Source organism: Denticeps clupeoides, chromosome 13, assembly GCF_900700375.1.
Source record: "Denticeps clupeoides chromosome 13, fDenClu1.1, whole genome shotgun sequence".
Classification (NCBI taxonomy): Eukaryota; Metazoa; Chordata; class Actinopteri; order Clupeiformes; family Denticipitidae; genus Denticeps; species Denticeps clupeoides.
This window is the reverse complement of record NC_041719.1, coordinates 950,853-963,442: the sequence shown is the minus strand read 5'-3', so window position 1 is coordinate 963,442 and position 12,590 is coordinate 950,853. Positions and strand designations below refer to the sequence as shown.

At 49.0% G+C, this 12,590-nt stretch overlaps 3 protein-coding genes across 4 annotated transcripts; all 3 read left to right on the top strand.

Moving 5' to 3' along the window:
* Nucleotides 1-2,298: 2,298 nt before the first annotated feature.
* On the top strand, nucleotides 2,299-12,541 carry LOC114802160 (uncharacterized). The gene is made up of 4 exons (XM_029000852.1): nucleotides 2,299-3,360; nucleotides 4,796-5,730; nucleotides 7,583-8,426; nucleotides 11,371-12,541. Exons 1-4 carry the CDS (start codon nucleotides 2,432-2,434, stop codon nucleotides 12,353-12,355), a joined length of 3,693 nt encoding a protein of 1,230 aa, XP_028856685.1. The 5' UTR covers nucleotides 2,299-2,431; the 3' UTR covers nucleotides 12,356-12,541.
* Nucleotides 4,681-5,810, top strand: LOC114802566 (olfactory receptor 52B6-like). The gene has a single exon (XM_029001593.1). It carries the CDS (start codon nucleotides 4,809-4,811, stop codon nucleotides 5,751-5,753), a length of 945 nt encoding a protein of 314 aa, XP_028857426.1. The 5' UTR covers nucleotides 4,681-4,808; the 3' UTR covers nucleotides 5,754-5,810.
* Nucleotides 6,886-9,344, top strand: LOC114802567 (olfactory receptor 52K1-like). 2 transcript variants are annotated; one of them, XM_029001594.1, is made up of 2 exons: nucleotides 6,886-7,136; nucleotides 7,567-9,344. In XM_029001594.1, the coding sequence occupies exon 2, from the start codon at nucleotides 7,597-7,599 to the stop codon at nucleotides 8,536-8,538; it is 942 nt and encodes a 313-aa protein (XP_028857427.1). In that variant the 5' UTR covers nucleotides 6,886-7,136; nucleotides 7,567-7,596; the 3' UTR covers nucleotides 8,539-9,344. The 2 variants fall into 2 exon arrangements, with proteins under 2 accessions (XP_028857427.1, XP_028857429.1); XM_029001596.1 differs by having other exon boundaries at nucleotides 7,025-7,136; nucleotides 7,583-9,344.
* Nucleotides 12,542-12,590: the final 49 nt, after the last annotated feature.

The window sequence follows — 12,590 nt, the reverse complement described above, 5'->3', positions numbered from 1 at the left end:
TTCATATAGATAGATATAGATAATATGTTAATATTTTTCATATAGATAATATTTTAAGGTTAAGAGGTCAACAGGTCACTGCCGAATATGACCCCATGTAGGAACTCGGGGTGTTGCAATGAATTTCATAATCGATGCACCGTGATGCAGACGTGGACAATTCTGCATGGATGCTGTGCAGAACAACTTAATATTTCATAAGGATGGCGCTTGGTGATGTTCTGGTGGCGGTATAAAAATTCACGTTAAGAATTCGTGTAGTGCCGAGTTCGGCATGCTGTGATGATGATAACTTTTCAGACAAATGAAGAATACTCTGTGTTACAGTTTGTAATAAATTAATAAGTAAATAAATAAAGCATGCTGATGTCGCTCCGTTTGTAATATGCACATTTATGAACCTGTTACAGTGCACATGTGGCTCATACATGGATGAAATCGTCACTGGTAGGTCAGAGTGGACTGACACACATGCTGATAGTGCAGTTTTTATATAAAATATCACAATATAAAATTATTGTTGGGGATGCATATCGCGGCAAGCAGAATTTGACACCTGCTGACATGTGTATCCCCACACTGAAAAAAGTGAACGTTAGGTAATCTGTAGTTAAATATTTATATGAAAATTGACTGAAAATTAACTCTATAAAAAGAGTCATAAGTGTGTCTGTTGTCTGAAGTACTGGGGCATATAGTATAGTATAGTATAGTATAGTGTAGTGTAGTGTAGTGTAGTATAGTATAGCATAGTATAGTATAGTGTAGTATACGAATTTGCATGTCATCTGTGTCATTGTGTGAAATACTGGGGGATGCAAATCTCTGCACTGTGCAGTGTAATGGGTGGTAGAAGCCTAGTGTGTAACACACTCGCCAATGAACCAGAAGACCCAGGTTCAAACCCCACTTACTACCATCGTGTCCCTGAGCAGGACACTTAACCTTGAGTGTCCCCAGGGGGGCCTGTCCCTGTAACTAGTGATTGTAAGTCGCTCTGGATAAGGGGGTCTGGTAAATGCCGCAAATGTAAATGTAAATATAACATGTTCATAAATGTGCATATTACATATGGAGACATTTGAACTCAACAGCATGTGTTATTTAGTTAGTTATTGATTTATTAACACATTATTAACACCGGTTAGCCGTTATAAGCATTCAAAATGCGTTTAATGTGTAGTCTGAAAAGTTACCTTCATCACAAAACGCAGTATAAAATATTAAACAATCCTTCGCTGTAAGGCTGGTCGTGGCCTCGCCCAGGTTTGAACCCCACTTTCTATGATTGTGTCCCTGAGCAGGACACTGAACCCTGAGTGTCTCCAGGGGAGGACTGTCCCTGTAACTACTGACTGTACGGCACTCTGGATAAGGGCGTCTGGTAAATAGCAGTTATGTAGGAACCAGTTTCCACTGTAAAGTGAATAAATGTGAACACTCGCTAAACGTCAGAAAAACGGCTGGTTCAGAAGTCCGCATGAACGAGACCTGATCTCCCACCTCACTAATGATTTTGAAACGCAATGTGACGCCATGTAGAAAAATTGATGGGACGCGTCACGATGCCTCGAAAACCGAGGCCTTAATAAAGGTTCACACCGCTGGTGAAGATCTCCTGGATGGTTGCTGAAGGACGCTGCCAGGAAGACGCCCCTTGTGCCCATGGCAGCTTGTAATTGGAATCTTGCGCGCTGCTAGTCCACCATCTGTCCACGTTGCTTCTGGGGACAGAGATATTTTCTCCTTCACATCCCCAGAATTGGGCTTGTCTGTAGGCCGACACGTTACTGGATTTCAACATTTTAAACTGTCTTCCATCCCAGAGAAGACTCAGTTGAATCCGTATAATGTCCTTCTGCTGAGAGAGACCCATCCTGCTTGCAGCAAATCGCTGAGCAGACGTAGTTCTGGTTTTAGTGGTGAACGCTGCTGCTGTTCTTCAGAGTGTGTCTTGTGTGCTCTGGTCCACCTTCTTCTATGTGTCGGGTGTAAAACATTTGAAGATCATCATGATTTGTGTGCACCAGCCTCTAGGCTGTGGGCTTCGGGTGTTTTTTCATCTCTGGATTCACATTTCCAACGTTATCGCGAGCACCGTACAGTCGGTGGTGACAGGGACAGTCCCCCTGGAGGGTTAACTGTCTGGCTGAGGGACACGATGGTAGTAAGTGGGGTTTGGACCTGGGACTTCCCCTTTTCGCCAGGTAGATGAGATGCCTCTCGGGGGGAATCTAGTTGAGAAGATTTAACACCAGCATCACCGCAGGAGTGCCAGCGCCGGCTGGGTGGCTCTTCCTGTGCAGGTGACCTCTTCTGGATCAGACCATCGCCTGCGGCAGCAGTTTACGGGTGTTTGTTGAGGGTGGAGATGAAATAACCACAGTTTCCTGTCTTTTTAAGCGTTGATGCTGAACCTCACCGCGAAGGGATGGACTTCAGGCCGGGCAACCTGTCCCTCACCCGAATCTATCTGATGGGCTTCACCAACCTGGGGGAGAAGCGGCCGCTGCTCTTTCTGCCGTTCTCTGTAATGCTGGTCTCTATTCTGACCACCAACGGGGTTCTGGTGGTGGTGATCTTCACCAGCAGAAAGCTCCACGCCCCCATGTACCTCCTCATAGGAGCCCTGTCCCTTCTCTCCTTCTATTCCCCTTTATTCTTCGTGCCCAAAATGTTGTACAGCTTCGCGTCCAACACCTACGACTTTTCCGTCACCGAGTGTCTTGTCCAGATGTTTTTCATCCACTTCCACGGCCTTTTCAATTCGTCGGTGTTGCTTGAGATGGCCGTGGATCGCTACGTGGCCATCTGTTTCCCCCTGCGTTACCACGACATCGTGACCCTGAGAAGCTCGGCCGTCTTCTCAGTCGCACTTGCGCTGCGGAACTTTGTCGTGATGGTCGTGCAGTCGTCCTTCTTTGCTTCTCTGACGTTCTGCTACTCCGACGTCATCTACCACTGCATGTGCGAACAAACCTCCGTCGTGAAGTTGGCGTGTGGCGCCGTCTCTCGCAACTACGTGGCCAGCGTGGTGGCCTTCTCGGTCACGAGCATGGACTGCGCGTGCATCGCGTGCAGTTACGTGGTGATTTTCGCGGTCATCTTCCGCACCCCGTCCGGGGAGTCGCGCCAGAAGGCCATCCACACGTGCAGCACGCACCTGATGGTCCTCGGGGTCAGCTACGGCAGCGTGCTGGTGGCCTTCACCGGCTACAGGGTGAGCGCCGTCTCTCCCGACCTGCGGGTTCTGGCCAGCCTGATGTACATGCTGCTGCCGTGCTTCTTCAGCCCCTTCATTTATGGAATCAGAACTGCGGAGATCAGAGTTCATCTGGTCAAGTTCGTCTCACGTAACAGGCAAAAGTAGATTGTTACCATCATGTTACCATCATTAATCATGTCCATCTAATGTTGAATTTGTTTTAATGTGAAATCCATTAAAGATCTAAACACGATACATGCTGCCATCTCGGCTGTGGACCATTTTCCAGAGGTGTCCAGAGTGACGATTTCACGCCCAAGTGACAAATTAAAATGTGTCACAATTATTACCTGGCGCCAAAACAACCAGCGAAACTGCAGTTAATGACTGGAAACACGCTGATTAAGGGGGTTTTAATTGGTCCCTTGACCATGTAGCTGGGGCCATAACCCACGCCAGCGGCCAGGGCCGTAACAGCTCAACTTTTCTGTCAGAAAGAAGCTCGTCTGCAACCCCGACTAAACCCAGACGGAACCCCAAAAGCAGAACGTAGAGGCTTTCATTCTTTTATTCAGTTCTACACAACTGCTAAATAAACATGATTTATGGTTGGTGGTTCAAATTAAGCTTTAAATATTACTGATGAAAATGATAAAGAAAAAACGAGAGGTTTACGAGTCCACACACAGCGCTTTCTGGCAGGAAAACTGAATTTACACTGATTTGAGGTCAGTTAACCATTATTTGACACACACACACACACACACATACATACATACTTAATGTACACTAGACTTATACAAAGGGGGTACAAGAGTAAAAAGAAAGGGTTTTTTTAAGCACAAAACCTTCTCAATGGGAAATCATTTAAGTAGAAAACAGCCACAAATAAAATGAGATTGTAGGCAGTTACGAGATTACAGACACTGTGTACTAGTGGTGATATGAACCATTTACATGGAAATGCTATTAACCAACTTAACGCCGCGGTGGTCCGGATTTCCTTTTATCAAATACGTGGATCCACATGGATCACCGATCCCATCCAGACCAGGCCTGTTTCTGCCTTTTACTTCCTGAGAGGCAAATTAAAATGCTTATCAAAAGTATTTCATTCCTCCGCCAGCAATCATGTCATTTTACGTTTAAAGAGAATTCTTCCTTATTGGTCTCATAAACTCTTTCACTTCATTTTTATTAATATTATTTTTATGGAATGAGGACTCTGTGGGGATTGTGGGCTTCCCCGAGGTCAGGCCGTGATAATTGGTCCCGCCGCTCCGGGAAACACCTCCTTTACACAAGCGTCACATAATTTAATTGCTGATGACAATGTTTTGCTTTCTGTGGGACTTTCTGTTTATTGCCAGTTGTTGGTCAGTTGAGGTTTTTCTGCTCCCTCTGGAATGAGACGATATCAGAACGTATAAATCCACTCATTACTGTGGTCACCGCAGCGGCTGGTAAATGAGTGACGGGTCTGTCACCAGCCCTCTGTAATAAAACGATTTCTCTCCATCAGAACAACAGTTCTGCGGTTTGGTACTAAATCATCTGCTGTATTTCTGACGGTTTATTGGCTTTATTGAGATTAGTGTGCAGCATGCTGGACGGCGTTGGGACGAACGTGTCCCACTCCGACTTCGTCCTGAGCGGCTTCTCCAGCCTGGGGGAGTGGAGGCCGCTGCTCTTCATCCCCTTCTTCCTCATCTTCGCAACGGCGGTGGCCGCCAACGCGACCCTCCTCTGCGTGATCGCGTCCCACAAGGCCCTGCACTCCCCCATGTGCGTCCTGATCGGGGTCATGGCCTGCGTGGACCTGAGCGGCGTGGTGGTCTTCGTGCCGCGCGCGCTGCTGAGCCTGGCGCTGGGCTGGGACCGCATCTCGCTGGACGCATGTCTGCTGCAGATGTTCTGCATGCACTTCGTGGGCGCCTTCCAGTCCACGCTGCTGCTGTGGATGGCGCTGGACCGCTACTTCGCCATCTGCAGGCCTCTTCTCTACCACCAGCGCATGGCCGCGCCGCACTTCCTGCGCTTCGTCATCGGCCCGTTCGCCCGGAATCTCCTTTTAATCGCCGCCATCGTGTGCCTGGCGCGCCCGCTGCCCTACTGCCGGGCGAACCAGATGGAGCACGTCTTCTGCGAGCACATGGCGCTGGTGAACCTGGCGTGCCAGGACACGTCCGTCAACAACCTGCTGGGGCTTCTGGCGGCGTTCTGCATCCCCACGGCCGACTACGTCTTAATCGCAGCGTCCTACGCGCTCATCTTCGCGTCGGTGTTCCGGTCCGGCACGTCCCGAGCGAAGGCGCTCGGCACCTGCATCACTCACATCGTCGTGGTGACGCTGACTCTAATTTTTGCGCTGGTGGCTTTCCTGTCGTACAGGACCAAAAGCCGCCTGCTGTCCAGCCACGCCTTGCTGAGCTCCATGTACGTTCTCTTCCCGAGCGTCGCGAATCCCCTCATCTACGGGCTGAGGACCAAGGAGATCCGACAGCAGCTGGTGAAGATCCTGAAACGTTCCAAAATCTCGTCCTCCTGAAGACGAGCGAATGTTAAACCTTTTATTTCTGCCCGTCTCCTCCGCAGCCTCGTAAAATAAACGTCCATCTCTGTCTAATTTACCGTTTACCTGGTAGTAGCCTAGCGGGTAACACACTCGCCTATGAACCAGGAGACCCAGGTTCAAACCCCACTTACTACCATCGTGTCCCTGAACAAGACACTTAACCCTGAGTGTCTCCAGGGGGGGACTGTCCCTGTAACTACTGACTGTAAGTCGCTCTGGATAAGGCCGTCTGGTAAACGCTGTAAATGTAAATGTACATGAACATGACATGAACACGCCGGACGTGGGTGAACAGCAGGGGGCGCCACATACAAACTCAGCCTGATCATGAACACGGCGTGGCGGTTCAGTCTTCATCACGACCCGCACGACCCCATTTCCCAGTTTAAAAAAGATCTGCTAAGAGCTGGAACCATGTGAGAACCACGTAGACCAGTGGACTCTGCTGTACACAGATCTACACATACTTCACACAACATGTAAAATGTGAATATGCAAGCGAGCAGAAGATAAAGAAAATGAATAAAATGTGAGACGCCAGTCTTGTGTATTTTTATTTATTTCAGTTGAAGAGAATTGAAGAGGGTCGGGTACGTTTTACCCAGATCCTGTCGCACAATCACAGTCCCTGGACTTAGAGCCGATGATGGTGCCGGGGTCTTCACAGCAACCAGGGGGGCCAGTAGAACCTGCTGAGAGCTGTGAGCGCCACATTCATGCTCGGTGACGGCGTCTCAGCGGTGGCCTAGTGGGTAAGGAGGTGGCCATGTAATCAGAAGGTCACGGTTCGAATCCCAAAACGTCGAGGTTCCACTGAGGTCCCCTTGATGAAGGTCCCGTCCCCACACGCTGCTCCCCGGGCACCTGTCATGGTGCCCACTGCTCACCAAGGGTGATGGTTAAATACAGAGGACACGTGTCACAATTTTTTGGTTCAGGCCGTCAGAACCGTCCCCAACGTGGCCCTTTTCGGCCTTCTCCTGATGAAACGCACGCGTCCCTTTAATGGAAAACCGGCTGTTGTTTTTCGCTGCTTTTGAATTGAATTGTGAATGAATCGTTGGGGAAATGGACATCCTGGATCATTTAGACTCGCTGTAATTCATCAAACTCATAATTGGTCTCTTGGCGTGAGGTTGTGAATCCTCTGACCAGGGCGGGGTAAACAATCTCGGGTCCCGTCGACTTCATAAGCAGGTAGAGCGCCGGTGCGTTGTGGTTCGGGGTTCCAGCTGGGCCCCGGGTGCCGTTTGGGGGACTCGGGAGTGTCCCTGAGGAAGAGGCTGTACGCTGAACCGCTGTATAAATGTAGACAGGACTGGGCGGGTTCTTCACACCGACCTCTGGTCCAGGCAGGTAGTGTATCAGCCTTGTGTTGCATTGAACTGGAATGTGTTACTCAGGTTGACAGGAGATGTTTCTGGAAGTCTTCTATCATACATCACCAAGTCAGGGTGTCTTTTTTTTATCACGTTAATGCTGTTTCCTGTAAATCTTATTAAAAAGTGTCCCAGGGCATCATCGCCTGGACAAAGTTCTGTTGGGGAAGCTTGGGTCCTGCATTCCTACAAGCCCCCATTACTTCCAGGTTTAAATTGTCCACACCTTACAGAACGTCCCAGAGCAGATACCTTCAGAGGTCTAGTGGAGCCCACGCCTCGATGGGTCAGAACATGAGAGGGACCTAGAGCCGGTTTTAATGTTCTGGCTGATTCATGTGTGTGTTAAATGAATATTTTGGAGAAATAGTTGCTGGTAGTTTCTGGTATTTTCTCACATTTTCCAGCTTTTCTGTGTTGCAGATTTGCATATCACCATGAGCCTGATAAAAAACGCTTCCTTTTCCGATTTCGTCCTGAATGGATTCTCCGACCTGGGACACTGGCGGCCTCTTCTCTCTATTCCCTTTCTCTTCATGTTCCTGTTTTCCCTGGTCGCTAACGCCACTCTGCTGTACGTTATAATCTCCCAGAAGGCCCTGCACTACCCCATGTGTGTCCTGATTGCCGTGATGACCGCTGTGGACATGTGCCTGCCCATCTTCTTTGTGCCCAAGATGCTGCTCAGCCTGCTGTTGGGCTGGACCAGCATCTCCCTGCAGGCCTGCCTGCTCCAGATGTTCTTCCTTCACTTTGTCGGCACGTTTCAGACGACCGTGCTGGTGTGGATGGCCCTGGATCGTTATTTTGCGATATGCACGCCGCTGCATTACCAGAAGTACATGGCCGCCTCGTATTTCCTGCGGTTCGTCGTCGGGCCGGTGCTGCGGAACCTGCTGATGATCCTGCTGATCGTGGGCCGGGCGGGGCGCCTGTCCTACTGCCGCGAGAACGTGATGGAACACTGCTTCTGTGAGCACATGGCCCTGGTTCAGCTGGCGTGCGACGACACGTCCCTCAGCAACGTTGCGGGGCTCTTCATCATCTTCTTCATCACCATCGCTGACCTCCTGTTCGTGATGATCTCATACATGGTCATTTTCGTCACGGTCTTCCGATCGGGGAAGTCTCGCATGAAGGCTCTGGACACGTGCGTCACGCACATCCTGGTCATGTCCACGGGCCTCGTCTTCGCCTTGGTCGCGCTGCTCTCGTACCGCATCAGGAACAACATCTCTCCCAGCGTCCGCGTCTTCCTCAGCACCATGTACTTACTCTTCGGGAGCTTTGCCAACCCGATAATATACGGCGTCAGAACGAAGGACATCAGAGAGCACTTTGTAAAGCTAGTGAAGGGTGCTCGGGTCATGCCGACTTGAGATCTTTTTTAATAAGTAGATATCAAGTTTTACCTATTTTAATCCCCATCATCTCATCTACCTGGATTCTCTCTCTGTCACACACCTACCTTTTACGCGTTTTTTCTGGTTTTTTATGAATTTATTTGAGAGAGAGATTTTAGGTTTGGGGCCCAGAACAAAGTAAATCGATATTAACAGATTTTATAAAATCGCAGGGGGGCACAGACAACAAATCCGTTAATGTCCACAGACTGTTTTGATTGAAATAATGTGGTAAATGACTCCTTTTTTTATATTAAGTGCCTTTGTATTTAGTGTTTGTGTAAATTTATGAATACACCCTTATTCAGAGTGCCTTACAATCAGTAGTGACAGGGACAGTCCCCCCCTGGAGACACTCAGGGTTAAATGGGGTTTGAACCTGGGACTGAACCCAGACATCCCATACTTGTCATTTCAGTTCATCGTGATCATTGTGGACTCTGCTGTTTAGGTGTGAAGAGGACTTACTCCTGAGATTTAATGCAGTTCTGTGGGTGAACGTGTGCATTAGTTCAGGTATTTTTATGTGTGATGAACCGTTTTCCAAGAATGAATCTAATGTAAATAGATTCATCACAATATTTGTGGTTCATATTTGTCCATTTTTTTCTTTCCATCTGTTATTCTGTCATAAGAAAATGTATTTTCTAAGCACCATGTTTATGACGATTTCAGTCGGAGTTAAACAGAACATAATAGGACCAATTCATGAAGGTGGTCACACATTCGATCATGTACTGACCTTCATCTTAAATAAAGAAGACATAGTCACTCTTCCACTATCTGAGATAATCTCAGCTCGTTTCCTCATCACTTTCAAAATGTGTCTTAGAAACAATAAACTCAACTCCTGGACAATTACATCAAGTAGAACGCAGAGGTTTAATAACACCCTACCAGACCCCGCTGAACTCGACCAAGCGACTAAATGCCTAGAAGTAACAATGCATACTACAATAGATAATGTAATTATTATCTGATATTTTTATTGAAATTGTTACGTAATTAAATCAATATACTTGTATATTAGATCCACTCCCTACAAGCTTCCTTAAAGAAGTAGCTCCTGATGTTATAAATCCCGTCCTTAAAATTACATTTATATTTACATCATTTGGCAGACGTCCTTATCCAGAGAGACTTACAACGTGCTTTCATGTTACCACCAGTGAAGTGATCATTTTATTCACTCGGTTGTAGTTTTTCTTACAGAAGTCAGAATATAAGAAGTTACAAGTTAGTCTAAGTTTTCTCTAAAGAGGAAAATACTCGGCGACTGTGCTGTTCTGACCTCGAGAAGAACTTCATTCCACCACCAAGACAGAGAAGAGTCTAGACGAGGATCTACCTCGTACCTTCAGCGGTGGAGGGACCAGGCGAGCAGGACTGGAGGCTCGGAGAGTGTGAGGTGCAGTGTGAGGTGTAATAAGGGCTCTGAGGTCGGATGGTGGAACCCCATGTTTGGATCTGATGTGGGGGCGCAGCTGCTGGGATCCAGTGGAGGTAACGTGGCAGTGTGGTGGTGTGGAGAAGTTGGGAAGGTGCTGCTGCCTCCTGTATTAGTTGTAGAGGCCTGATAACGTTCAGGGAGAGTTACGGTAATCCACTCGTCAGATTACTGGGTGGCCTGTGTTAATAGATAAGAATGCTCAGTACTGGTCACGTACCAAGTTCCTTCAAGGTAACGGTCATCAGACTCCTGATAAAAAACCTGATCTTGATTGCAGTTGAACTATAGACCGATTTCCAGCCTCCCGTTTACATAGAAAATCTTTCAAAAGGTATCACCAAGTATATCAGCCGGGATTTAGACCTCATCATAGTTAAAGAGGTTCACGCTCTTGGGGTCTTTTCAGGGCCGCGTCTCGCTGATCGTCCTGCTTGACCTTTAGTGCAGCGTTTGATACGCACTTCTTATTTGTCGGTCTGTCCCGGTGATTCAGTGCCACAGATATTAGACAACTGAAAATGTGTGAAGTAGGCATGGTGTAAACTAGACAGGGGGTCTTAACCTAGTGGGTAAGAATTCGAATACCGAACCAGCGAGGTCCCGTCCCCCCACACACTGCTCCCCATGGCGCCTGTCATGGTGCCCACTGGTCACCACCAAAGGTGACGGTTAAATGCAGAGGACACGTTTCACCATGTCACCGTGTGCTATGCTGCAGTGTCTCACAATGACAATCACTTCGCTTTCGTTGTGTAGAAGACATTGTGTCTACATCCAGTCCACCCCTGGACCATTTGGACCATCCAGACCATTTAAAAGCGAGCAGATTCCTTATCATAAATCTGACCTATAAACCTGGATATTCCAGATGAATTTTTTATATTTTTTGCTCATTTTCAGCAGGAAGTGGCCGAGATAATGAAGACCGTGGCCTCTGGACCCGTCCTGCTCTGGTCTGTAATTAGTCTGGGTGCTAATTGATCCCTGGGCTTGGCGTGATTGGTCCTCCCATTAGCTCGGCCAGCATGTTTGTTTCTAGCTCCGTTTTAATTGCAATTAGCGCTCCTGCGGGAACGTCCATCCCAACATTCCCATGATCCAGATTATTATTGTCTGCAAATATCATCCACTAGAAAGTTACAGAGATCCGGTGAATCCACCCGACTGGGCGTGGCCGAGTGGCACGGGCGGTGTGGTACGTCCCTCAGGATCAGAAGTTGGAGTATAAATCCACCGCGGCTCAGATTGCAGTAGACCGACCTGAGATCCATGGCCGAAGGACGCGTCGTGGTTGCTACGTTTAGCGAAGTCCGCGAGCGTCCCTCCTGTACGTTCATGTGAAACGGACGTGACCTGAGAATGATTGAAGACATTCTTGGAACAAACGTCTCGCACAACAAGTTTCTTTTCTCTGGCTTCCCAGAGTCCTACCGGTACCGGCGGCTGCTCTTCCTGCCGTTTTTCCTGAGTTACGTGCTGATCGTGGCGGGGAACTCGCTCCTCATCTATGTCATCAGGACCACGGAGAGCCTCCACAGCCCAATGTACGTCCTGGTGTCGGCGCTGGCGCTGGTGGACATCGTCACGCCCACCTCCATCATGCCCACCATGCTGCTCAGCCTTCTGTTCGACTGGGACGAGATCTCGCTGGCCGGCTGCCTGAGCCAGATGTTCGCCACTCACTTCTCCTCCTCCTTGGAGTCCTCCATTCTCCTGGCGATGGCGCTGGACCGCTACGTGGCGATATGCGAGCCCCTCCGCTACGCCGACATCATGAACACGGCCACGCTGGTCAAGCTGCTGGTGTTCACGCTTGTTCGCAGCGGCGTCATCATGTTCACTCTGGTGGGTCTGGTGGCACCTCTGTCCTTCTGCAGGTCCAACATCATCGGCCACTGCTACTGCGACCACATGGCGCTGGTCAGCCTGGCCTGCGGCGACACCAACCAGAACCACATCATGGGACTGGCTGTGATCGCGTGCTTTGTGGGCGTCGACATATCCGTCATTTTCTTTTCGTACGTGAAGATCCTGCACGTGGTTCTCCAGGCGGCGGCAGGCGAGGAGACCTGGAAGGCGTTCCACACCTGCGGCACTCACCTGATCATCATGATGTGCTTCTACCTGGTGGGCAGCGTGACCTTCCTGTCCCGCAACCTCCAGATCCCCATCCCTGTAGATGTAAACACCTTTCTGGGGGTCCTGTACATCGTCTTCCCTGCCAGCGTCAACCCCATCATCTACGGGGTTCGGACCTACGAAGTTCGCAACGCCATCCTGAGGATGCTGAAGCTGTGCCTCAGCAGGCCCCTCATGGTGCGCGTTGCTCCTCTGAAAACGTGACGGAACCCACGTAAACCCAGACGTGGAATTTCAGATCCTAACCGTTGCTAATCTTGCATTGATCCTTGAAGTCGTGTTTTCTCTCATTTCTATTGATTTGGACTCCTCAGCCCTCCATTATGTCCACAGGCAGCCTCTGTTCTGCTTTAACGAGAAGCTAATGGCCCAGGAGCCCCCCCACGTTACTCCGGCAGCACCTCCGGGCGTCGTAAAAACTGCAGTGTGGTATCCTAGT